This window comes from Periophthalmus magnuspinnatus, chromosome 12 (assembly GCF_009829125.3).
Source record: "Periophthalmus magnuspinnatus isolate fPerMag1 chromosome 12, fPerMag1.2.pri, whole genome shotgun sequence".
NCBI classification, from domain to species: domain Eukaryota; kingdom Metazoa; phylum Chordata; class Actinopteri; order Gobiiformes; family Gobiidae; genus Periophthalmus; species Periophthalmus magnuspinnatus.
The window spans coordinates 14,009,948-14,037,681 of NC_047137.1; the positions used below are offsets into that span (position 1 = coordinate 14,009,948).

General features: G+C 41.3%; 1 protein-coding gene across 1 annotated transcript in view; it reads left to right on the plus strand.

The window, feature by feature from the left end:
• npr2 (natriuretic peptide receptor 2) overlaps positions 1-27,734 on the plus strand; it is a 104,409-nt gene that overhangs the window by 51,387 nt on the left and 25,288 nt on the right. Inside the window, exons 8-12 of the mRNA XM_033975971.2 lie at positions 11,133-11,253; positions 14,063-14,137; positions 15,856-15,933; positions 26,169-26,273; positions 27,220-27,291. Coding sequence (XP_033831862.1) covers positions 11,133-11,253; positions 14,063-14,137; positions 15,856-15,933; positions 26,169-26,273; positions 27,220-27,291 — 451 coding nt within the window. The remainder of the gene's footprint in view (positions 1-11,132; positions 11,254-14,062; positions 14,138-15,855; positions 15,934-26,168; positions 26,274-27,219; positions 27,292-27,734) is intronic.

The following is a 27,734-nucleotide window of genomic DNA, read 5'->3' on the forward strand; positions in this document are numbered from 1 at the left end:
ATCTTTAATTTTCAAACTCTGTAGTGACATGTATCAGCCACACGGGGCGCTGATGCCAGGCCTGTTTACTCCTAATCACTTCTGCAGTGTGATATTTACAGGCGTCTCCACGGTAACGGCTCGGTGGGTGACGTTGTTAAAACGCTGTTGTTGATTTCTCACACAGTCAGGCTAAAGAACCCCCACCATGCTAAGTTAGCTTCGGCGTAATTAGCCTCTCATTAGCAGAGTTGGAAGGAATAATTGACTCTGGTCTGAAATCAACATTGTTCAAGAGTTAACAGTCATCAAAGTAAAGTACGATGTGTTGTAACATGAGGACAAACTGCAAATAAAAGCAGAACCGCTGGTCTTAAAGGAGACATATATGACATACTGTCCCATGTAGTAGTTTTTAAACAGTCTGTCCATAGATATGTATTTCATGCATTAAGAGTTCAGGTAAATGTAGTAATTTCACTTTCTACTTTAAAGCATTACACAAATTAGCATTATGGCTATCTGCGTTATGCTAACAGGCATGTGTCTGACTGTTTTCAAAGCTCTGTTTTCAGAGCTCTCTGGTGCAGGAAGCAAAAAAATCTATCTGTACAATGGTTTGGGGCAACTCCACCCTCTGAAACCTTGGTTCTGATTGGTTAAAAGACTGTGGTCTAAAAATATTGGAAAAAACTTGCATCCAAATGCTCTTGGAGATATGTATCTATTGTACAAAACCATCAACGTCACAATGAACATTTGTAGAGACAGAAGAACTTAGTGCAGATAAAATGTGTCCAATGTATGCTATTGTACGCCATAGTGTCCAGTGTGTACCTTAGCATACATGTGTGACTGTACATGTGCTAGCATAGATGTGTAAGCATACATGTGCTAGCACACATAAGCTAGCATACATGTGTGAGTGCACATGTACGTGTGTGCAGGTGTACTGTGTATAGGAGTATTAATCAGTATTTACTGTTATAGTGGACTATTTTTCAAATATTGATATTTGTAAATCCTTCCAGTTTTGTTGATATTATTGCCATTGATTTTAAAAACAATATCAGTTATCGGCTATCACAACAAGACACGTGTGGATATCGGTATATCGTAAACGTCCGATAAACTGGGAGCATGCGTACTGTTTTGAAGCCTGCCTGCTGTACTGTACCAGTTAAACTCTGCATGTAATGATCCCAAATGACTTCTCTTCACATGTCCTGGTTCTGTTAGACTTAAACATTCCCACCTTATTGTCTGAGCTTATATTGCCCGTATGAACCAGCAGCCAGTGGACTTAGATCCGAGGCTGAAGAGAGGAGCAGCAGCCGCGTGCCGCAAAGGTAACGCCCAGTCATGTGTTTGCTTCATTAGATGCAGAGTTTAGACGCGCTGCCCACCTCACTCACACATGTCTCTGTTTTTACAGTGCACTCTTCAGCAAACTGGGAGCCCTGCCCAACTAACTCATGGAAGCTGCAACGGTAAGTCCTCACTCACTCACTCGCTCGTGTTTAAGTCAAAACCACTGCACAAACGAATACACACATCAGTGACATGTATGTGCACTGAATATTTGGCTTCACGCAGTTTTGACTAGATCATATTTACCGTACTCTTTACTGCAATTAAAAATGTTGATATCCATTTTGTGAAGTGTAGTCTCCAAAAACACTCTTTGACGTGTTTGTATTTTATTTTTTCAGACTGGAGCTGGACCGGTGGAGACAGGGACACAGAGGACATGTTGGACACAGAGGGATGGACTATGTCTCCACTACTGGACCACACACCACTATCACATGGCACTTCGTTCATAAGCTCTTCAACACATTCCAGACACATGCACTGCACAAACGGATCCTCTAAATGACTTTAAATAGCTATCATCATTTCAGCTGATTTAAATATTTCCTATAGCTTTATTTTGAGTGTTTTAAGCTTAAACATATCTCCCCTACGGACTAACACAATTGCACTCACAATTTAGACGTAGATCGAATCATTTGAACACATGCAGGTATTAACTTTTTGCAGCGTTAGTTTACTTTAAAGGCGCTGTATCTGATGTTTACCGTATTAAAAAAGCAAAAAAAAACAACAACTACTTCATTTAAATGGTTTGCAGTGGTCCAAAGTTATCCCTCATTTACCTTAAACATTCAGAGCATCCTAATTATTCACTGCAATGGGTTTACAAGCGTTTTTCGCGACTTTCACAAGGTTTGACGCGGTGGTAAAGCTAACAACAACTAGCAATCTAATGTGCACTTCTTGATTATCGGGCAATAAAACGCTTTCTAATTAGATGCAGACAGCAGCGGACTACTTTTGACCTCCAGAGCTGCTTATACAATATATATATATATATCGTATTTTCTGGAGTATAAGTCGCACCGGAGTACAAGTCACTCCGAAGTATAAGCCGCACCCAAGTATAAGTCACACCGGAGTATAAGTCGCACCAAAGTATAAGTCGCACCAAAGTATAAGTCGCACCAAAGTATAAGTCGCACCAAAGTATAAGTCGCACCAAAGTATAAGTTGTACTGGAGTATAAGTCGCACCAAAGTATAAGTCGTACCGGAGTATAAGTCGCATCAGCTAAAAAATGCTCAATAATGAAGAAAAAAACATCAATCGCATCTGAATATAAGTCGTACCCCTGGCCAAACTATGAAAAAAAGTGCAATAATCCAGAAAATACAGTGTGTGCATATATATATATATATATATATATATATATATATATATATATATATATATATATATATATCTGTACTGGGGACAAGACACATTTTGCTCAAATACATGGGAAAAAATCGGGTACAGGGCCTTAAATCTCAAGAAGACACCTTTATTATAATTATTGCACTTGCTGTGGCCTCTTAAGCTCTTTTTAAATTTTGTGAAGAGCAGGTTGTTAAAGGTCCTGTCCTGCAAAACAAACTTTAACTCCATGAGATAATATTTCCTCGTCAAAAGCGTACCCCGGACTTATGTTCTTATGTTTTAATTTGCGTGCACATCATGACATCATCAGGTGATAACGCAGAAGGGCATCTCATCAGACTTTTTCTGATCAGGGGAGCTCAGATCTTATAGCCTGGAAATGGCATAATACTGTATAGGATCTTTAATCTTTATCTAAAAATGTCTCTTTAAAGCTGCCAGTGTGTGTTTTTGTTTTTGCGTCCACACTTATAAATACAACAAAACTACTAAAACAGGGGTGTCAAACTCAATTTCACTGAGGGCCACATCAGCAAAATGGTTTGTCTCAAATTTGCAAAGATATAAAAGAAATATGTCTGCGTAAATGCGAAACTCCTGATAAACTGACATTTTAAGACAGTCATACATTTACATTTACCTTGTTGTGGGCCAAATAAAATTACATGGTGGGCCGCATTTGGCCCCTAGGCCTTGAGTTTGACACATGTACTAAAAGATCAGCTAGAACTTAAATGCGCTGTAGTTAAAAACATGGGGAAAAAAACAGAACTAGTGTATTTTAAATGTTTTGCAGTGGTCCAAAGTTATTCCTCGCTTAAATTATGCAGTCCGAACATCCTAATTATTCACCATGATGAGTTTATAAGTGCTAAAATGCTTTCTAATTAGACGCAGCAGAGTTATTTTGACCTTAAGAGCTGCTTATACTATATATGTACCGGAGCAGACACATGTTGCTCAAGTACATGGAAAAATCAGGTACAGGGCCTTTAACAATCTGTTTAAACACGTCAGGTTATGTTTGATGCTAGATTTTCTTTCATATAAATGTAAAGTTTAGTTCTCAGGAAGTTACAACAACTCAGATATGAATTTTTTTAGTTTTTAGTTTTAATTTAAAATGTGTTCAAACATTTGCCAAAAAAAACCCCAAAACGATTTGCCAAAAATGATACAGGGTTGAAAGTAAATATATATATTTTTAATGTTTCCAGTAAATGACATTTTGCATTTTGATATAAATATATACTAGAAAGTGCTAGTTTTGTTTAGATAAATCCTTTTCTACAAATATAAAACTATCATCTCATTTGCACACAGCACTTAGCGTGACTCCAAAGCTCCTCCCCCTTCCATGACGGGTTCCTGAACATTCCACAGATGTATTGTTATATTTATTTTCTATAAATCTATATTTGTAATGAGAGAATGTAGAGTGATATATCAGATGTTTTATCCTTATGTATTTGTGCTGCTTTTGTGCCACGTCTCAGTGCTTTGGAATGCAGACTGAAGTTGTTGTATTCCTTCATGTCTGGGGATGCTGATTTGAATAAAGACAAACCTGTGTAATGAACTGCCTGTGTCATGTTTGAATTCAAAGTCTTATACATTTGTTTTGTCAGTTTTGGTCGCGTAAGAAAGCCTCGACTCACAGCAAATAGATCCCAAAGCACCAGCACCTCTTGACCGTGAACATATAGCTTAAAGTGCGACTAAACACCTAAACTCCGCCTACAACCGCGTTTCAAATTGAGCTCCGAAACTGGGCTGTACCTGGAGGACTAAACATCAGTGTCTGGGATGTAAGGAGCAGTGTGATTGGTCTAACGCAGGCATGCCCAAACTGTGGCCCAAGTACCAAATGCGGCCCTCAGACCAATTTTTCTCGGCCGTCAAGCTTCCAGTTGAATCGGGCCATATTACCTTAAACATTACTTTTTACCGTACATTTCTGAAAATCTACTTACTGCCCATGTCAAATATTGTCCCATTGAGGATGTAAGCATGAATAAACGTCTAGTGGTTCAGTCTAACTTGTAATAAACACACAGATTTGAAGTATTCACTGTGTTCATGACCAGTCCCTCAATCGACCCTCAGCTTTGTCTGTGTTTTTATATGTGGCCCTTAATGAGAAACGTTTGGACACACCTGGTCTAACGGAAATCCATACTTCAAATTTGGACCCTGCAGCAAGGCGTTTGAAATCAGAAACACCAGGTTATGATCAGGGCAGTCATAGGTGATGTCGCATAGTACTTGATTATGTAGTGGCCTCCCGCTCACACACTTTAACTATTTTTGAACACAAACTGCAAATTCAACCTAGTTTTGCACTCAAAATGCCAAAAAAAAAGGACTAGGAAGAGCAGATATTACTATTAAAACACCATATATACTGTATATAGTAGCAAAAAATGTTGACTTAGTGCATTTGACCCATACTTCAATACGCCCAGACAACCAGTATGGGTCAAAATATTGAAACCAGTCCCAAAAAACATTTCCTTAAACATTTCTAGAACTAAAAAAAACAAGTTAGAATTGTTATCTCACATTTAAAAATATTTTAAATAGTTGAATTTGACTTTCTGGACAAGACTCAAGATGTTTTCCAAATCAAGTTTAATAGCACATAAATCCAAGCAATGTTAAATGCAATTAAATACTTTCATTTTTGCAGGGTTTAAACAAATAATCCAAACTAGTCAGAGCACTCAAACTCAGATACATATTTAGAATTTCAGTCCTATTAACTCCCCATTCCCCGTTTCTATTTCGTTTGTGCAAAGACTAGAATTTCACTCTCATTTCACCATCGTCTTCATCGCTCCATCCCCTATTGTCTGCACAGTGGAGCGCGCGGCTATATTTGTGCTAGCGTGCTGTGCTAGCTGGAGCCTGCGCTGTTCCTTGCTCGCAGAAGAATGTGAACAATCTGCTGAAAGTATGTGCAGCAGACAGAGGGAGCGGTGGAGAGCGGTGCGCAGTGAAACCAGAGCCTCCACAGCCGTATATGTGTGTTTGCTTTAACCGCGGGTTGCCAGGTTGGAGCTTTTTAATGGGTCAGGGGGCAGCGGGAGGGGGGGTGTTCACATCTGGGACCGGCCCGAGACAATGGAGCCAGTGTGAAGTGGGTTTAAAATAGCCCATATTCTTCAAAATCGTGTTTTAAAATGTACGACAATGCTCTTTCCTCATCTGTAAATATGTAAATTTAAATGTATAGCGTGATTATCTTAAAATCTAGATCAGAAGTGTCTATATGTTTTGCGCAGAGGGCCACATTTTGAAACATATTTGACGCAGATGGCCACAGAGCACTGCTTAAAACGGTGGATCATTCAGATGGAAGCGTTTAGCACAGCGTTCATAGACCTAACATATCTTTAATAAGACTTGAAAGGTTCATTTTAGGTCTGTATCACAAAGCAGTGTGATGTCATTGAGGTTATAGCGGGATTTACTTTACTATTGGCTGTTAAAATTAATGTCGACAAAGCCCCGATGGACCATAAAAACTGGTCTGAGGGCCCAATTTGGACCCTGGACCACAGTTTAGACACGCCTCACGTAGATAATTAGTGTGTCCTTCTTATAGCGGGGAGTGGTTTTATATGTCATCCATGCATATTTCAGTAATTTATCGATCTCTCCCGGGTTCTATTCAAATCCTACTTACAGTTAGCAGTACGATCCTGTCCATAGCTCCGCCCACAAGCCTACGTCACCCACGCTCCTGCATAACCATGGTCCATAAATATACGAAAGGAGGATACACAACAATACACTACGACTTCACAAATGTAAACTCATTAAACATGTCAATATGTAGTTTTTTGGCAATTATAGCAGTTTGAAAACGATAAAAAGTAACATGGGGATCTAAAAATGCTACGTGTTTGCAATTAATATATGATAGAAGTGTAACACCCACCTTTAATGTTTCAGGGAGTGAGTGAAAAGGGAAAAATGCGTTATTAATATGGATTTTTTCCTGATGTTTAATGCATTGATATAGATTTTGTGGTTTTTTTTATGTGGAAATATAGGAATTTATGCGTAAAAAATGCTACAATTTCCAGAATCAAAATTGAAATATTACATTGAACCAATTTTTAGCGCATTTTAATTTGATGATTTAAGCCTAAAAAGTTTTAAAATCTCTTTGTTTTGTACATCAGACTCACAAATACAAACACATACAAACACATACTTTTATACAGACCAACCTTTTGCCTACAGCATCTGACCTTTAAATGTGTTATCTGCATTCGACTCCAACCCTGGGTTTAACCTGCCAGGAAAACCCTTATCTGACAGCGGGTTGCCAGGTTGGAGGATGTTATGGGCTCATGGGACACTAGGTGGGAGACGAGGGGTGCTTTCCACATCTGGGACCAGCCCGAGACAATGTGCCCAGTGTGGAGCAGGCTTTAAATAGAACGACCTCTTGATAACACATGGAGAGGAGAGGAAGGGGTTAAACCTGGTCCAGTGTAAACGTGGACATATATTTACTTTTTATATTTGCATTTTCTGATATTTAGTCATTGGTGGATCAATAACAAAAAACAATTTATCAATACAAACTGAATATTGATGCTGAAAAAATACTCAAAAATGCAGTTTACTGATAAAAATGTTTAAATATGTTGCTTATACTGTTTGTCTGGACATAAACGATTAGATCAACCTGTGATGGAGCAAAAATAATAACACGGGGATAAGAGACGTTTCAATCCATTTTAATACAAAACTCACTGCAACACTTACCATGGCATTACTTGGTATCAGATCGAAACACAAAATCACACGACTGATATTGTTATTATGACATTTTTCACTATAAATACTTTACAGTTTATTATCCACTCTTTTGGGAACGAATGGCACATTGGAAATACCATTTTTAAACCAAAAATTCAAACACAATTGTGACTATTTCGTGATATTCGATAGAGTTCTTTCTTTAGATACCCAAGTCGACATTCACCCAGAGTGCCCCTCACGCCCCTCACTCTCTGGCCCAGGATGTGCGCTGGTGGTGGGCTGTGGTCGGCCGTTCCTCCCCTCGCTCCTCTCCATCTGGAAGTGCTTTACACCTCTCCGACCCAAAGGAATGTGGCTCTGCTCTGGTGCTTGTGGAAAATCAGTCTGTTCCAACCAGACCCGCTCTAGACAACAATAACGTTATGAAATAGTGTACATTTTAGGGTTGACCAACTTATCAAAAGCAAATTGAAGTTGCGGTTGAAATATCTGGCTGAATGGAGGAGTTAACTAAACTGAAACTCACACCCTAGTTGTTGTTTACAGTAAGAATATCTGAACTGCCCTAAGGTGTGAACTTTCTCATGAGTCATATTTTTATTTATGTATTTTTTCTTATTAGCCAATTCTACATGTTTTAAGTGATTGGTGAAAATGTAGGCGCAGTGAGAACACGCAAACTATGTTAAAAAGTGCAAATATCGCCCAATATATAGGTGTATGTCTACAAAAAGGTTTCAAAGGAGTCACCTGGTTTTAAAATCCTCCTCGTTCCTCTCTCATCCGCAGCGCTACCTTTCAAAACCTTTGATTCTCCTCCTTCCAGTGAGACAGTTTTATTTTGGAGTTGCTTTTGGTGCAGAGGTCAGGGTTGAGTCTGCAGCGAGGAGCACGAGTGGGAAGAGCCATCTCAGTATTTTTAACCGAGATGAATCATAAGGTGTTAGTCTGGAGCTGGACGTCGATAGAGACACACTACCCACATACTTACATTAGATTTAGCATGTGAGAGTGGACCGGTTGTGAAAGAAAGTGCACTGGCATACTGTATTCACCAACTCATGACTGGAATGCTTACGGTCAACCCCGTGGTTATAGGGCAAAAGTGGCACAACGTGGTAATACTGAATCCAGTCACGCTCAAGTCATCGTTGTTCAAGCGCAGGTCAAAACACCAAAACGTCTCCTACAACCACATTTCAAATAAAGCTGCTAAACTGGACAGAACATGGAAGACCAAATAGAGCAAGGCTGGAGGATGGGCGGAGTCTGGACATACGCGGAACAGTGTGATCGGTCTAACATGGATCCACGCTTCAAACTCCGCCCCTGCAGCCAGGTGTTTATAATCAGAAACACCTGAAATGTAATCACAGCAGTCTTGTGTGATGTCACGTAGTACCTGAAACAGCATACACTCAGTCTGTGACTCAAACACAAAGCTGCAAATGAACCGAATTTGCACTAAAATAGCCTAAATGGACCAGGAACAGTAGATAATGCTGTTAAAACACAATATATACAGTTTAGTAGCAAAATAAGTTGATTTTTTTTAGAGTTTAGTTTCACTTTAAAGGAAATGTTTGTAGCGTGTTTGTCCTGATTTTCATGCCGTATCTGCCAGCAGGTTTTTGGGTTTAAGTAGTGATGATTCAGATCAGAGAGAGTCCTTTTAGAGTTAAACTTCTAACTAAACAGCTTATAAATTAGAATAAAATACATTACAATGACAATAAGTAAAGCTATATTTGATTTGAACCATGTATGAGTCTGGTTAGTATTTCACATAAACACTTACACTTATTAAAATGGCTTATAAAAAGTAAAGCGTACACTAATTCTGTCTTAGCACCAGCGTGTTGTTCTTTCTCAGAAGCCGAAAGTCAATATGAAAAATGGCAGCTCACACAAAGCATTACAATCACGAAGAAATATGCTTTGATGAGAACACTCAGATTAAACCAGCGCTCTGCTCGTTTTCTATTCTTTCGGCCGTCTTCAGCGTGAAAAAATCGCTCACCCGTTTTCAGCAAAGATTCCTCAAATCCAAATCTTCCAAATCAGCAGCGATTTAAAGCTCCTGTGTCTGATTTGTACCGTCTTAAACCACGGAAAAGCAGAAATAGTTCAATTTAAACGGTTTGCAGTGGTCCAAAGTTATTCCTCACTTACTTTACGCAGTCAGAGCATCCTGATTATTCACCATGATGAGTTTATAAGCACTTTTCACAACTTTAAAAGACCAGTTTTGCCATGACTATTTGCCATGAATATACAACTTCTCCAACGATTAAAGAAAAAGGGGATTCAAAAAGCAGGTTGTGGGTTAGACTCCTGATCGCTCTGAGTGGAGTGTGCATGTCTAACAACTAGCATGCTAACACGCACTGATGAACGGACAATGAAACCCTTTTACTCAAGCGTGCTGTTACTTCAATAAATATATTACTTAAGTAGAAATAAACGTCTGTTGCTAGAAAAGTGCTCTGAAAAGTATGATTTCTTTAAAAAGTTACTCAAGTAAATGTAAATGTGCAAATGTAACTGAGTAAACGCTCTTTATTTTGACAATAGAATGTGATTTTCAGCATTGAATGGAAGTACTTTCTTTTATATTCCTTATACTTGTTCTGATACGGCTCAAGATCATTGTAAATCTATTCAGGAAAAGTTCATTCTATCCTTTGAATGTGACTTTTTTCGCTCAAATCAATACTATATTTTCCAGAGTGTAAGTCGCACTGGAGTATAAGTCACACCGGCCAAAAAAATGCATAATAATGAAGAAAAAAACATATTTCACATATAAATCGCACCTGAGTATAAGTCGCACCCCTGGCCAAACTATGAAAAAAGTGCAACTTATAGTCCGGAAAATACGGTATCTATTTTTGATACTAGCTGCAGTATTGAGTAGTATCTGATGTAACCGTACTGGAGCGAGCTAGTGCAGGACGATTAATCTAGCTGGCTTTATTTTGCTGTTGTAACCGTGATTGGAAGTCGCTGTGGAGTTTGGGTTTCGTGCGAGTCTTGCATATGGAGGGCACGCACTGGCCGCTTGTGTAAACCGTGTTAAATAAATAATCAGAGCGAGCATTTCACACTGGTCCAAACGTGCAAGGCCAAAAACAACCGAGGCAACAAAACCCTACTGTAGAAGTGATGAAGTATGAAGGGTTATGGAGGTGAGGAGGAGGAGATGGAGGAGGAGATGGAGAGGATGAGGAGGTCCGTGGTTCTTCTGCTGCTGCGGTGGTCATCGGGCGGAGGAGGGTTGTAGCTGAAATGCAAGGAAAGGGAAAATTGAGAGTGTCTGTCCATGTACTGGAAACATTTATTCGATTATTTATCCTAATTATTCACCGTAATGAACTTGTGGATTTGTCATCATGATAATGCTAACAACTTGCATGCGAACAGTACACTTCCTGATTCAGACGACACGCCAAGAGCTGCTTAACAATAAATCTGTGCTGGGGCAGGACACATAATGCTCACATGGAAAAAAGTCAGTAATGGTAATGCAAAACAAATGTATGTTTATGAAATGCGTTCCAGCAGCCACATTGTGCAGAGATGTTCCTTGCGGCACTGCACTTGTTGACCTGTCCTCTGTCCTCTGTCCTCTGTAGGAAGCTGAAGCTGGAGAAGGAGCTGGCGGGGATGCTGTGGAGGATCCGCTGGGAGGACCTGCAGTTCGAGAGCCCCAACAAGTACCACAAACGGGCAGGCAGCCGGCTCACCCTGTCCCAGGTACGGCTGTCACGATGTCATATTTTAGTGTTTTAGGTTATAGCTCTGTGCCTGTCGATCTACGCTCCTACTCTCAGCTTTGGTCCCTGGTTTAGTCCTGGTTTAGATCTCTGGTCCTACACTCACTTATGGTCATGAGATTTGGATAATGAACAAAAGGACAAGATCGTGGACACAAGTGGTCGAAATGAGACCTGGGAATGCCTTGGGGTCCCACTGGAGGAGCTGGAGGACATGTCTGAGGTGAGGGAAGTCGGGGAGTCTTGGCTTAGACTTCTGCCCCCGTGAGCCGGCCCTGGATAAGCAGAAGAAAATGGACAGATGGGCTATAGCTCTAAGTATTTTCAATGCATAATCAAAAACAATTAAGATAAATGTGTAATTTAACCAATATTCTTACTTTAATGATGCACTGTGTAACTTTTCTGGTGTAGTGTCCAGCACCTACTTGTCTCCATGGAGATGTTATTGCTTTGCCTCGAACGATTCAGTGTGGCATTAAGTTTTTCTATTTTGCATTTCACCAATTACAGATTTGTTTTATTGCAGTAAAGACACCACTGTCTCCATGGAGATACATAAGTTTAATGGAACACTGTGGAATATTTCACGCAAACCAGAAAAGTTACATAGTGCACTTTGAGCTAAGGTTAAGGGTAGATAAATCACTTTTATCTCCAGAGAGCTAATCATCAGGATTACGGAGCTCCTTCTTGGACACCTAACCTGTTGCATAAGTTTAAGTTTATGACGGCAAACTAAACCAAACCCAAAACCCTCTGGCTATGTGGCAATACTACGACTACTCTTTTAAGACTTTCCCTTGTCTTCTCTGGCCCATTTGGCATTGTGGAGCGCTGTAAAACCTGTTGGAGTTTGAAAACATACTGTTCCTGGTGTGAGCTTATGGCACTGGCAGCGCTCTTGTTTTTCTCCCCTGTCTGCCCTCTCCTCACGGGGCTGGCACACTCCAAACACTACATGGATCTCAACCAAAGAGTGGAATTCTCAAAGCTGTTCTCTGGAGCTGCACCAGCCTTATTACTACTAACAAATGTCAAGGTTTTTCCAGACTAGAGTCAAATATAAAAGCAGAGATTTGTGGAAAAGAAAGTGTGTGTGTGTGTGTGTGTGCCGTCTGCTCTGTTATGAACTTTTTCTATCAGTCACTCATTTCTATCAGTGAACATGGAACTATGAGCTGGGTTTTAACTTATCGTTCAATATATCATAAAAATAATAGTATTTTTGGCGCTCCAGATTACAGTGGCTGGCCTGTGAGGTGATTTGTTGAGATGTAAAAGTACACACTCTAACTGGCTGACAGCAGTGGTTTTCTTACTCGAATAACTTCCATTTAGTGGAAATAAGACTGAATGAAAAAACACACAGGCATTTTGAAGTTTTGGATGAAACTGTGTGTGGCTTTGCTGAACTGACCAACAGCATCTCTGACCATAGCCCACCTGTTTCTGACCATGTTACTGGAGATTTGTGAGTGAATGTGAGATTATGTAACTGCTAAATACTTTTCACTTGTAAGTGTACTGTACTTCACTGGGCTAGGCTGTGTCCTTAAATCCTCCCTGTCTCTGGTGTGTCCCAGGCTCCTGTCGGGTCCTCTGTGTGTGAGCGCTCTGCTCCACACGCATGTGAGCGTGCACGTGACTGTTCATGTGAGAGTGCATGTGAGTGTGCACGTGAAAGTGCATATGAGCGTCCACGTGAGTGTTCATGTGCACTCTCACATGCACTCTCATGTACACTGTCACATGTACTCTCACAAGCACTTTTAAGTGTACTGGCATGAGCACTCTCACGTGCACTTTCACAAGAACTCTCTCAAGCACTCTCACGTGCACTGTCATGAGAACTCTCACGTGCACTGTCACAAGCACTCTTACGTGCACTCTTAAGTGTTCTTTCATGTGCACTCTCATGTGCACTTTTAAGTGTACTGGCATAAGCACTCTCACGTGCACTGTCATTAGCACTCTCACGTGCACTCTCACAAACACCCTCACGTGCACTCTCACAAACACTCTCACATGCACTCTCTCGTGCACACACCTTCACAGGCCGGAGCAGCAGAATGTGTTTTCCAGCCTAATAGATTTTCCAGTGGCCCGTGGTCCAGTGCCAGGCTGAGTGTGAGGGGGAGAACAGTTCTACAGGCTCCAAAACACACTCATGTCTGCAAAGAGCCATTCTGGAACATTTTTACTATGAACAACAATAGGCTTTATATAGTTTGTAACTTTTTGAAGAAGTTGTATTTTGAAAGGTAGTTATCACAGCACTAGTGGTGGTAAAGAGGAGAGGCTGAGAGGCTGATGGTTCTGCTGCTGTGGAGAGGAGTCAGAGGACGGCTGGGGCTGAAACAGCTGAATAATACAGAGGGAGTGAATTTTAGCTTGAGATGAATTGGTTGAGAGGCAGAGGCGACAGGCTGTGATACACATAGGATTTGGCAGGATCGCGTAGCCATTTTGGCTCAAATTTGTCAAATCCACCACTCGTTAGCGTGATCTGCACCTACGCACAGGAGGAGCCGACAGCACGGTCCAGCAGAGCAGCACTTTGTTGTGCTGACTTTTACAAGGATGATCATAAAGGAGCAAGTGGACATCTTTAAACAAAACACATACTACCTGTGTAATTAAATTAGCAAAATATGTCCTTTATTTTATTATTTGACAGAAAATTGTTCCATTCTGACACACTGTTTAGTGTAGCTCTGTGTGCAAACCCATGTGTTAAGACGTGTTCTATAGGGTCTAACTTATACTTTCTATGTGCGTATGTGCAGAGAGGCTCCAGCTACGGCTCCCTGATCACGGCTCATGGGAAGTACCAGCTCTTCGCTAAAACTGGCTATTTTAAGGTAAGTCCTGACATCCTCCCACTCACTCCCTCTCCTCTGTCTCTCCCTCATTCTCTCCTTCCCTCTTTCCTTCTCTCCCTCTCTCTCCCTTTCTCTCTGTCTCCCTCTCTCCATCAGGGTGCACAGAGCTCACGGTGACCACACATCTGCATCACAAAAGGGCTTTGAGTTCTACCTTTTATTCTAACCATTTGCAGTGAAATGCTCCTATAGACTCATCCAGGAGTGACGTGTTTAGAATATCTCCACAAACAGCCCAGTACCAATACAAACATTCTGTCCCATTCATTTTAATGAGCCCGCAAAAAATAAAAAATAGATTTTTGTAGCGAGCGCAGACAAAGGGCTGTTGTTTCTGTTTATATTTTCATGGTATAAGACTCAATATCTGAGTTCCAGCATCATTTATAAACTTCACTAATATATTTCACATAAAAACAATATTGTGACTCGCTGTATATTTGGTGAGATTTCTCCAGCAGTCTATTTAAGGAATGCTTTTATGCTAGTTTTTGGCGCTGAATGCTAAGTCAATAAACTAAACTAAACATTTCTACAAGCGCTAACGTTTTTTAATGAAGCTCTGGTGTTTCTCACGTGTGGTCGAACACTTCTCAGTCGCCAAAACGGCCCTGGTTTTTCATAGTTTGTGATGTTTGGAGGCTAACGCTAACCCTCCCACTGAAAATACATTAGAGATAAAGTACCAGAATTTAGATTACAACAGTTACTGGCAATTATGAGAATATTAGCTACTTTTTTTATAGACATGATGTTTATTTGTGAACTTGTTGTTATTGTCAGAAACGGAGAATACCAAGTGCCAAAATGAAAAAAAAAAAAAAGTTAAAATGTTGAGCATTTGTTTTGCCCCAGCACAGATAAAAATAAGACATTTGTTGGCTGTTTACATCTAAATATGTAACATTTTACTCCCTGTGAACCATCAAGGTGCTCTGTTAGCATGCTATCTGTTGTTAGTTACTTTTTGTTAGCTGGTTTTATGGTCCGACAACCAGGAAGTAATGCTGGTGAGCTATTAGGGCGCTAATTGATGTTAGCTACTTTTACGGTTTGAGAATCAGGAAGTAACGCTGGAGCAATGTAAGCATGGTAGTTGTTGTTAGCTAATTTACAGTGCAAGAACTAGAAAGTAATGCTGTTGCGCTGTTAGCATGCTAGTTGTTGTTAGCTAGTTTTATAGTGAAAGAATAAGAAAGTAATGCTGGTTAGTTATTAAGACGCTAGTTGTTGTTAGCTAGTTTTACAGTACGAGAATGAGGAAGTAACACTGGGTCGATGTAAGCATGCTAGTTGTTATTAGCTAGTTTTATAGTGCAAGAACCAGAAAGTGATGCTGTTGCGCTGTTAGCATGCTAGTTGTGGTTAGCTAGTTTTATAGTGCAAGAACCAGAAAGTGATGCTGTTGCGCTGTTAGCATGCTAGTTGTGGTTAGCTAGTTTTATAGTACAAGAATCAGGGAGTAACGCTGGTGATTTGTTAGCATGCTAGTAGATAAAGATGGTGAATAATTAGGATGCTAAATTAGGAAAGTGAGGAATAAGTTTAGACCTCTGTTAACCATTTAAATTATTTTACCAGTTTTTAAGACAAGACAGTAAGTGTGTGTTCCCTCATTACAGTATGGTTTATGTTTTTTGTTTTTTGTTTTATGTTCTGTCGCTGTTTTGTTGACCGAAGTGTCCTGTGTTGTACAGGGGAATCTGGTGGCCATCAAACATGTGAACAAAAAGAGGATCGAGCTGACCAGACAGGTTCTGATGGAGCTCAAACATGTAAGTGCATCCTCTTTACAATACAAACTCCTCCTCTGCATCTTCTGCTCCATCTGAACCTTTCCTCTACATCCTCTGCTCCATCTGACCCTTTCCTCTGCTCCATCTGACCCTTTCCTCTGCTCCATCTGACTCTTTCCTCTACATCCTCTGCTCCATCTTTAGTGTAGCCCCGCTATGGTCCTGGTGTAGTCCTGGTATAGTTCAGCTGTAGTCCGGGTCTAATCCTGGTGTAATTCTGGTGTAGTCCTGGTTTAGTCCAGCTGTATTCCTGGTCTAATCCTATATAGACCTGGTTTAGTTCTGGTCTTGTCCTAGTCTAATCCTGGTGTAGTCCTGGTCTGTCCCTGGTGTAGTCCTGGTCTAATTCCTGGTTTGGACCTTAACCAGTCCCGGTTTGTCCCGTTTAGACCTCGTCACACTTGGATTTTTACTGCAGTCTTTAGTGATGATGTTTAAAAGACCAATTTATTTACCCGAGTCCTGTCCTCACTTACAGATGTCAACAATGCAAATTTGAACAAACATATCCATTCACTCCTCCTTTGCTACAGCTGAGTTAAAGTGTGGAAATCAATGAGTTTTTCCACAGGGCAGCGCTCCGAGTAGGGGTCCGACCGCAGCAGTTTCCACCCGGGACCGCAGGAAGTCTGGGTAAATGCTCCCACATGCTGCTGTCTGAGGTGGAGATAATGAAGAAACATCAATACAACAGGACCTCCAAAGCTTAGTGCGGGTTTAGGGTAGTGCTGTTAAACCAGGACTAAACCAGGACTAAACCAGGGTCAGACCAGGACTAAACCAGGACTAAACCAGGGTCAGACCAGGACCAAACCAGGGTCAGACCAGGACTAAACCAGGACTAAACCAGGGTCAGACCAGGACCAAACCAGGGTCAGACCAGGACTAAATCAGGGTCAGACCAGGACTAAATCAGGACTCAACCAGGGACAGACCAGGACTAAACCAGGGTCAGACCAGGACTAAACCAGGGTCAGACCAGGACTAAACCAGGACTAAACCAGGACTAAACCAGGACTAAACCAGGGTCAGACCAGGACTAACCAGGGTCAGACCAGGACTAAATCAGGACTAAACCAGGGTCAGACCAGGACTAAACCAGGGTCAGACCAGGACTAAACCAGGGTCAGACCAGGACTAAACCAGAACTAAACCAGGGTCAGACCAGGACTAAATCAGGACTAAACCATGGTCAGACCAGGACTAAACCAGGACTAAAACAGGGTCAGACCAGGACTACACCAGGACTAAACCAGGACCATCAGGGTTAAACCAGGACCATCAGGGTTAGACCAGGACAACACCAGGTTCAGATCAGGATTATACCAGGACTAAACCAGGATTAAACCAGGACCAAACCAGGACCAAACCAGGACTAAACCAGGACTAAACCAGGACCAAACCAGGACTAAACCAGGATTAAACCAGGACTAAACCAGGACTAAACCAGGACCAAACCAGGACTAAACCAGGATTAAACCAGGACCAAACCAGGACCAAACCAGGACTAAACCAGGACTAAACCAGGACCAAACCAGGACTAAACCAGGATTAAACCAGGACTAAACAGGACTAAACCAGGACCAAACCAGGACTAAACCAGGACTAAACCAGGACCAAACCAGGACTAAACCAGGACTACTGTGAGCCAGGACAATCAGGGTTTGACCATGACTATACCAGGGTCAAACCAGGTCTACACCAGGCCTAAACCAGTACTAAACCAGGATTAATCCAGGACTGAACCAGGACTAAACCAGGACTGAACCAGGACTATAGCAGGACTGAACCAGGACTATAGCAGGACTGAACCAGGACTATAGCAGGGTCAAACTAGATCTACACCAGAGTTGGACAAGAATTAGATTGGGATTAAACCAGGATTAAAGCAATACTAAACCAGGACTGAACCAAGACTACACCAGGTTTAGATGAGGACTAAACCAGAACTATGCTGGCGTTAGACCAGGACCATGGATTAGACAAGGACTAGATGAGGACTAAACTGGGACTAAACCAGGACTACACCAGGGTTAGATGAGGACTAAACCATGAATTAGACAAGGACTACATCAGGTTTGGACCGGGACTAAACCAGGACTCAGCCAGGGTTAGACCAGGACTACACCAGGGCACTGCAGGTCAAAACGAGACCTGAAATGGAATAAATGTTCAAACTCAACCCAACGACAAACCAGGACTAAACCCAGGAGAGGGAGGGATGTTGTCAGACTCATTCAGAGACGCTAAACAGATGGAACATTTGGAGCTAAATCAAGTTTTATGTGTATGTAATTATTATGAGTTCTGTGCATTGCCAAAACATTGAGATGATGCCATGTCAAACGTTTCCACACAGGATGTTTTCGTGCCAAATGGTGCAGGTGCAAATACTCTTCGTAGAATGGATTGGCTCAGTGGTCAGGGTGTTCGCCCACCGACTTTAAGGTCAACGATCCGATTCTGTGCGTACTGTTGTTGCGTCCTTTGCTGTATAAAGAAGTGGACTAAGGTAGCGTAACATCACCCATAGCGTTCGGCTCCAGTCAAATGAAACTCATCAAGCAATACTGTCAATCAAACCTGTTGCTAACGCTAGCGGGAGTGAGCTTGGGGAAAGAAGGCGCCGCATTTGTCTGTTATTAATGCTCATATCTTGATTTACGGACACAATAGCAAAATACAAATATCAGGATCATGTAGAGCGGATCAATACGAACATTTTAAGACCAAAACGACAAGGTTCACTGCAGCAGTCGATGTCGATGGAGCCGGTAGCACGCCCATGATCACTTCCCATTTGGAACGCGGCAGCTAGCAGGTTAGCGATGTCCATTTGTATATGCCGTCTATGGTCCTTCGGCAAGACACTTCACCCAACTTGTCTTGTGTTAATGTGGTGTTGTGCAAATATTGTGAATAAAGACGTGGTAGAAGTAGTAGTAGTACAGATGTCCAAGTCACAATCATCAGAAACGTTCAACATTGAGCGTTAAAGACCGAAAACCAATAGTTTCTTTCCTCTCTGGGTGAATTTCCAGGGTTTCATTTCGCGTCTCTGAACAATGTTTTGTCTGCTTTCGGGTTTGTTATGATTTGCTCTGGAAGTGTGTGCGTTTGTCCAAGAGCTTCTCTGTAGCGCAGTTTCTTCTCGGAGCTGTGGATGGAGGATCTGCTGGTGGGGTTCAGAGACTTTTCTTCTTGTCTATATGTAAAGGTTTTTGTGTTGCCTGATCCAAAGTATGGTACATCTGGCCAAGTTACAAGTCAGATCTGTGGACATGACTCCCCCTGGTTTAGTTTTGGTCCAACACTGGTTTAGTCCTTGTCTAAACCTGGTTCAACCCTGATTTAATCTTGGTCTAACCCTGGTTTAACCCTGGTTTAATCCTGGCATAGTCTTGGTATAGAACTGGTTTAGTCTTGGTGTTGTCCTGGTCTGGTCTAGTCCTGGTTTTGTCTTGGGCTAGTCCTTGTTTAGTCCTGGTGTCATCCTAATGAAGCCCTAGTATAGTCCTGGTTTAATCCTGGTCTGACCCTGGTGTAGTCCTGTTTTAGTCCAGCTGTAGTCCTGGTCTAACTCTTTATAGACCTGGTTTAATCCTGGTCTAGTCCTGCGCCAACCCTGGTCTAGTCGTGGTCTAACTTTAGTGTAGTCCTGGTCTGACCCTGTTTTTTTCTTGGGCTAACCCTTGTTTAGTCCTGGTGTAGTCCTGGTGTAGTCCTGGTGTAGTCCTGGTGCAGTCCTAGTGTAGTCCTGGTCTAGTCCTGGTCTGACCCTGGTGTAGTCCTGTTTTAGTCCAGCTGTAGTCCTGGTCCTGGTCAGTTGGAGATCAGGTGAAGGATCAGGTTGAGGAGAACTTGAGGATTAGAACACTTTTCTTCTAGTCAGTATGTAAAGATTTTTGCTTTGCCTGGAATAATCCAAAGTATGGTATTAAAATGATCTGTCTGCAGACAAGCAATATCATCAATCCAAATTACAGGTCAGGTCTGTGGAGAGGACCCTGTTATGACCAAACACATTAAGGACACATGAGTCAAAAGGGTTACAAAAGTTCAATCGTTTTTATTTTAAGTTAGGTTTAATTTACTTTACAATGCCAAATAACGCTCCCGTGCTCCAAACTAATCAGGCCAAACAGAACAAAAGGACGCGGCGCCGGGCCAACCCCCTTGAGGGCCGTAGAAAGTGGTGTCGACATCACTAATCTTAAAGCAAAAGACATCTTAAAAGTACAAAACAAAACAAATAAAACACCTGTAATGAAATAACTGCAGGATAATGCCGTAAAACTGATGCTTTGCGGTAACAACGTGCTGGGAGTGTTCTACATGTATCTCTAGGGTGGAATGTTCAGCTGTTACCATGGTGACGAAGTGCACACATAAGCAAACGCTGTCAAAAAACGTTTCAAGATTGTTTGACAACATTTCAGGAGCCTGTGAACAATCTGAGCGCTCATGGTCCTGTTTAGGTGTTTGATTTTCAACAAAAAAGTGAGAGTGGCTAACTGCAAAACTGTTGGCTAACGCTAGCTAGCTTGCGATTGTATTTTAATGTGTGCGAGACTTGTTAAACGACACAAATCAGCTCACCTGTTGTAATTCCTGCTAGCTCAACTCTTCCTGGTCAATAAAGATCAGATTAAAGTCTAATAAAGCTTCAGACAGAGCAGTGCCTACAGCTAGCACGACACCCCCAGGTATTGTTGATGACATCAGCTGCAAAGGTTGTGTATCCTCATCCAAAAAAGTTACACAGCGGGACTTTAGCCATGAGGCAGAGGTGTGGAGACTCCTTTCTAACGCCAGAGTAAATGGTAACACGTCTGCTTGGCTGTCCGCCGCGGGGGTGGTGGGGACGGGTGGTGGCGGTGGAGGTGGTGGGACGGGCGGGTGTGGGGGTGTGTGTGTGTGTGTGGGGGGGTGATTTTCCGTGTCGCTCGCCCTCTCGTTGGCCCCTCTCTCACTCCTCCACACCTGCACGGCCCCTCCGCGCGCGGCTAACACTGGCTCTTTCAGATGCCCTCCCCTCTCCCGCCCCGCTCCCCTCACACGTCCACCCCTGTGCCCCGAGCAGGAATGCGCCCCACACCTACACACTGTAAATATAGACTTTCTGATGGGATCCTGCCAGAAACGCCAAAAAAGAGCAGGTTAAAATAAGCACCGGGGAGCACAGACCTGAGCCAGACGAGGCTTATTTATGATGAGGGAGAACTCAGGGTGAAGCTACATCCACTCACCGCACCTGAGATTTTCCACCTATTTAGACAAAATGTGTCTTTCCCCGGCTACAGATATAATATACAAGGTCAAAATAAGTCCACTGCGTCCTGATTGCATCTAATCGGAAAGGGTTTTATTGTCCGGTAATCAGGAAGTGCGCGTCAGCATGCTAGTTGTTGACGGAGAGATCCACAAACAGCCTTATACTGTCATGTTTGAATAGCCAGGTCTAAAAGCAGGACTATACAAAAAATATGCACATGATCGCTGACAAATAAAGAATAAACTCAACTCAGCTGTACAGATTAAAGCTCCATTGCGTAATATTGCTTGGCATTTAACGTAAAGGTCCTATATTACACAAAATTGACACTTGTGAGCTTTAAATCATGTTAGAATACTGTATTTAATCAAAAACAGACCTGGTGATGTGTTTTGTTTCATTCACACATGTATGAGTAAACCTTTTATTATTAGTCTGTTTACATCTTCACACCTTAAAATGCTCCGTTACACCCTGTGATGTCATGAAGTGGTAGTTTTCAAGTTAACAGCTATTTTTTTTAACCTTTAGTTCAATAGAGATTTGCAATTCCTGGGTGAAATTAGCCAGATGATTCTAGTGAAGGTGTGTGGAGTTTAATTTAACACAGAGGAGCACTTCCTGTATCACCACACTGTGACATCACAAGGTGGAACAGAGTGTTTTGTGTTTGAGAGCTCAAGAACGCAGCCTAAATATACAGGGTTTGTGTGTTAAACATGTGTAAATGAAACAAAGCACGACATTATAACATAGATCAGAAAATACTGTAATATGGGCCCTTTAATCATCTCCAGGCCAATTTACATGTCAGATCTGTGGAGAGCGACCCTTCTCACATGCATAGGAATGCATGTTTTTCAATTTTTATTTTATTATTTTTTTTTTAGGAATAAAAACAACAAGAATTAAGTGAATGCAAGGTAAATGCTTAATATCATACTGTGTAACTAGGCAAAACTGTTGCTACGTTACCATGGAAACTAAACCAAAAAAGTGAAGCAGTGCAAATTTAAACTGTGACTAAACAGGTCTTAGCTCTACTTAAAGTGCATAACTATAGTGCCATATAGATATGTTTTCGCCCTGACTGCTATAGGTAACAGTTATGGAATTACCTCTGTGTAAACTCAAAACGCTCTGTTCCACTTTGTGATGTCATGAAGTTGTAGTTTTCAAGTTAACAGTTACATTTTACCCTTTTTTTAAAATTAAACACCGGCAATTCCAGGGCTGAAATTATCCGAATGATTCTAGTGAAGATGAATGGAGTTTAAACACACAGTGGAGCACTTCCTGTAGCACCACATGATGACATCACAAGGTGGCACAGCGCGTTTCCTGCTTGAGAGAAGAAGGATTTGTGCGTTGAACATGTGCGAATGAAACAAAACACAACTCCAAGTGTGTTTATGACGAGGGAAAAAAACATTATAACATAGATCAGAAGTTAGCGTAACGCGGGCCTGTTAAGACACGTTTAACCCAGAACTAAACCAGGACTAAAAACGGGTCTAAGTTTGGAAACGGGTCTAAATGAGGGTCGAGACACTTGGAGTTTATGACCCGTTTGATTACTGCAGTAAATCCAGTGTGTAATGAATAGTTAGTTCCTCTGTAATTCTGTGACAATGGTGCGTTCATGTTTGTATAGACTGAGAGCAGACTGCGGAGTAAATGAGGCCACTTTATAAGCCCTCAGCACCAATAACATTACATTAAGTCAATGGAAAATACTGGTACTACTTATGTGAATGCAGTACTAGTCTGGACGCAAATATGCTCCCACCCAAGAATACTCCAGCTTGTTAGTCATTCAACACGGATTACGACGTTTTATAAGAGTTTGTATAACGAGTAAAACGCAGTGAAATGTTCTGTTAAAGGAGCTGTACCTGATTTTCACTTCAAACTGAAAAATTTAAATAAAGTAGTACATTTTAGACGGTTTGCAGTGGTACAAAGTTATTCCTCAGTTACTTTATGTATTCTGAGCATTGTGTTTATTCACAGCGATGAGATTAGAAGTGCGTTTTAAAAGTTTTAGAGAACAGCGCTGCAATTAGCATGCTAATCGAACACTTCCTAGCTAATATTGGACAGTATGATGATTTATAATTAATTAATATAGACCCTGGGGTACACAGCAGACTTATTTTGATCTTTATACAATATATATGTACTGGGCAAGATTTATTTTACTCAAATACCTGGGAATGATAAGTAGTAGTAGTAGTAGTAGTAGTAGAGGCAGTAATAATAGTAGTAGTAGTAGTAGTAGTAGTAGAGGCAGTAATAATAGTAGTAGTAGTAGTAGTAGTAGTAGTAGTAGTAGAGGCAGTAATAGTAGTATCAATAGTCGTAGTAGTAGTAGTCATTGTAGTAGCTGTAATCATAGTAGTAACAGTAGTTGTAGTTGTAATAGTAGTAGCAGTCATAGCAGTAGCTGTAATCGTTGTAGTAGCAGTCGTAGTAATAGTAGCAGCGATAGTTATAGTAGTAGTAGTAGTAGTAGTAGTCATAGTAGCAGCAGCAGTAGTAGCAGTAGTAGTAGTAGCAATAGTCGTAGTAGTTGTAGTCATAGTAGTAGCTGTAGTCGTTGTAGCAATAGTCGTAGTAGTTGTAGTCATAGTAGTAGCAGTAGTAGTCATAGTAGTAGCAGAAATTGTAGTAGTGGTAGTAGTAGCAGCAATCATCGTAGTAGTAGTACTCAAAGCAGTAGTAGTAGTAGTAGTAGTAACTCTAGTAGTAACATTTCCCATCAAAATAAATAAAAATTCATGACAAAAACATCCATTTGCTGAAGATAATAAAGTGAATTAGTAATTTTTTATCTCTCTTATCTACTTAATTATCTCCACTGACATTTGTAGTATTTATAAAATGCTGATACTGGTGATGGGACTTTCGGCTCTTTTATGAGATCTGAATCTTTTGGATCCGTTCATCTCAAAGAGCCATTCAAAAGACTCTGGCTCTTTTACTGTTTGTTTATACGACAGAAGCCAATGTGAGAACTTATTTTAACAACAAACTACACAAATCACAGAGAGAAACGACCAAGACTCAAATGTGTTTAAACTGGTTCAAACTCAGAGTGGGAGAGTGTTTACCCTTTGAAATGATGCACAATCGAAATAAAACATCGCTCTACAATAATAATAATTTTTAAACTGTTATTATAAAGTCAGACATGTTTTTTTCTGCACAAATCTCTCTTTTCGTGTCGCCTGCTCTGCGTCTGTGCCGTTTTTTGTGTCAGTTCAGTGTTAATCAGTGTAAAAATGCAGATAAATTAGAAAAGATTCAGCTCCAACCGTTGACGTTAAAGAGCCGACTCCTTCACGAACGTCACATCTCGAGCTGGTTCTCCTCGTGTGAACACAGTGTGAGTCTGAGACAGGTCTGCGCTCTCAGGGACACTCCAGACTCCAGACTCGCTCCACGTGGATTATAAGGATTTAGACGAGTTCATGTAGCACTGATCAGAATGTACAAACACGCAGCCACATTTAGGCTTAGTGTTGTGATTAGAAATACAGAATACATTAAAGTAGAGAAAGAAACAGTACATCAAAACCAAAACATGTGAAGCCGTGTGTGTGTCGTTCAAGTAGCAGTAGTTTGAAGTAGTAATGATAGTTGTACATAAATATAGGTCGTTTGTAGTACTTGTAGTGGGTTCAGTTCTGTAGCAGCAGTTGACCTCCACATCCCTAACATTGTGATAATAGCAATGAGCAGAAAAAAAATGAAAAGAATGTTAGTTATTCTTCAAAAAAGTTTTAAGAATATACTGTGCGAATAGGGCATGACATGACTCTAAATTCTTCTTGTGCAGTTTTTCTGATTTTTTTATGACTTTAACTTGCAGGATTTTGGATAAATTGTATTGTTATTGTAATTTTGATGTAAATGGACTACAACCTTTTATAAGAGTGAAAATGTGAAAAACAGAACTAGTTCATTTAAACGGTTTACGGTGGTCCAAGAGGAGCGGACGAAGAGGAGAGGAGCAGAGAGGAGTGGAGAGGAGAGAAGAAGTGCAGAGAGGAGAGGAGTGGAGAGGAGAGAAGAAGTGTAGAGAGGAGAGGAGTGGAGAGGAGTGGAGAGGAGAGAAGAAGTGCAGAGAGGAGCGGAGAGGAGAGAAGAAGTGCAGAGAGGAGCGGAGAGGAGAGAAGAAGTGCAGAGAGGAGAGAAGAAGTGCAGAGAGGAGAGGAGCGGAGAGGAGAAAAGAAGTGCAGAGAGGAGAGGAGTGGAGAAGAGAGAAGAAGTGCAGAGAGGAGAGGAACGGAGTGGAGTGGAGAGGAGAGAAGAAGTGCAGAGAGGAGAGGAGTGGAGAGGAGAGAAGAAGTGCAGAGAGGAGAGGAGTGGAGAGGAGAGAAGAAGTGCAGAGAGGAGAGGAACGGAGTGAAGTGGAGAGGAGAGAAGAAGTGCAGAGAGGAGCGGAGAGGAGAGAAGAAGTGCAGAGAGGAGAGGAGCGGAGAGGAGTCTAGAGCAGAGCCAGTACTTCCTTTCCTTTACTCAACAATTAGCTGAATGTTTGTCTTCCTTGTCTATGTGGCTCGTTTGGTCAAACACGAGACTTTATGAAAGAAAGAAAAAAAAGTCTTGAATCACTGCCAATCTGAGCCAAAGTGCGGATACTTTAATCTGCACACGCCAATCTGCTAAACTAGACACGCAAGTGAGACGAGGCTGACGACTTCCTGCGCAGGGCACTCGCTGTTCCACTTCAAAATACTCTTGTGGTAATTTTCGGGTGTATTACAGTGTGTGATAAATGCGCCGATGCTGCATAGACTGTGACGGGGAGGACGGGGGGCTCAATTTGTCCCTTCTCCAGGAGAACGGGACGGCATTAGTCTCGCTCCCTGGACCACGACCTCTGGCATGTTCAGTATTTGTCACTAAACTATCTCCATGCTGTTGGTTTCAGATGCGGGACGTCCAGTTCAACCACCTGACACGCTTCATCGGGGCCTGTATCGACCCTCCCAACATCTGCATCGTCACCGAATACTGCCCCCGGGGGAGCCTCCAGGTACTGCACACACACTGCACAAACACAATATACAGGACGTAAAACCTTATTCATTTGAGTCTTGACTAGTTTAGATTTATTTATGCTTCAAATCTAGAGCCAAATACAGACACGGAGAAAATTTTTAATTAGTTGTGCTTTAAATACGCATAATTCACCAGGATTAAAAGAGGGAAGGGTTTTCACACAGCCGCTATGACGCATTGGTGGCATTTCCTCCACCAGAAAAGTTATACAGAGCACCTTTAGTAGTAGCAGTAGTAGTAGTAGTAGTAGTAGTAGTAGTAGTAGTAGTAGTAGTAGTAGTAGTAGTAGTAGTAATTTTTCAAAATATGCTGTGACACCTGTAGAAATAATAAACAGATACAATGATCTCTAATATTTCTGCATGTATATTTTTTTACTTCATAACTGACTTTTAGTTGGAGAATTTAATGATGATTTGTAGTAATAGCAGTAGTAGTAAAGTTACACAGTGCTCCTTTTAATTAAGAGAAAATATTTAAACCAGAGACACAAACTAACATTGTGAGGTGATTTTCATGAATGGCTTTCTTTTTGCAGTCAGAACCATGTCATGATGTTAACAGTTATTATTCTATATGAACTCTCTGGCTTGAAACCAGTTTAATAATGTAATGGGCCTCATAAGTAAGTCTAAACTGTTAAAAACTACTACCAAGGTCAACATTATCATTGCACCTCCAGTAACTGTGCCTTTGTGTATTTACTTATCACAAGACCCAGTCCTGCTCTTTGTCACTCACACTTTGGGGCCTCTCTGCTGACGTCCTGCCAAGCGATGTGACGTAGGGACACGCTGGGCTCCAAAGCAAACGTACAGACACGCACTGCCCTGCCGGGAAGGACGGGCTTTACTAGAACGGCTGTAAAAATGTCCTCACGAGTATGTGTGTGTGTGTGTGTGTGTGTGTGTGTTCTGTAGGACATCCTGGAGAACGAGAGCATCAACCTGGACTGGATGTTCCGATACTCCCTCATCAACGATATCGTCAAGGTACAGACAAGAGTGTGTGGTGGGAGGAGTTTGAGGTGCGAGGGGTGTGTGGTAAAGTGGTAACATGGAAAATAAAGTTATAATTGAAGGTATAGAGGTCATTCCTGAACCTTAACTGTTTCCAAGCAACCATACTGTAAAAAAGACACCCTGAAAGTAAAAGAAATGCATAAATTGTTCCTATTTTTGAGTTTTCTGTGTTGATTTGTAGAATTATTATTATATATTATTATATAAACGCCATTTAATCTCACCAAACCAAGAAATAATTAGAAATAATGACAAAGATGATTCTAAAACCACCAGAGGAAATTGTGATATCCATAGTAACAATAAAAATAATTTCACTTCGGACATGTTCTTGAGGAGAACTACAGCTGCTTATTTGATTTTTTTATTTAATTTTCCTACATGATAAAATGCAGTAATTATAGAGGATGGAA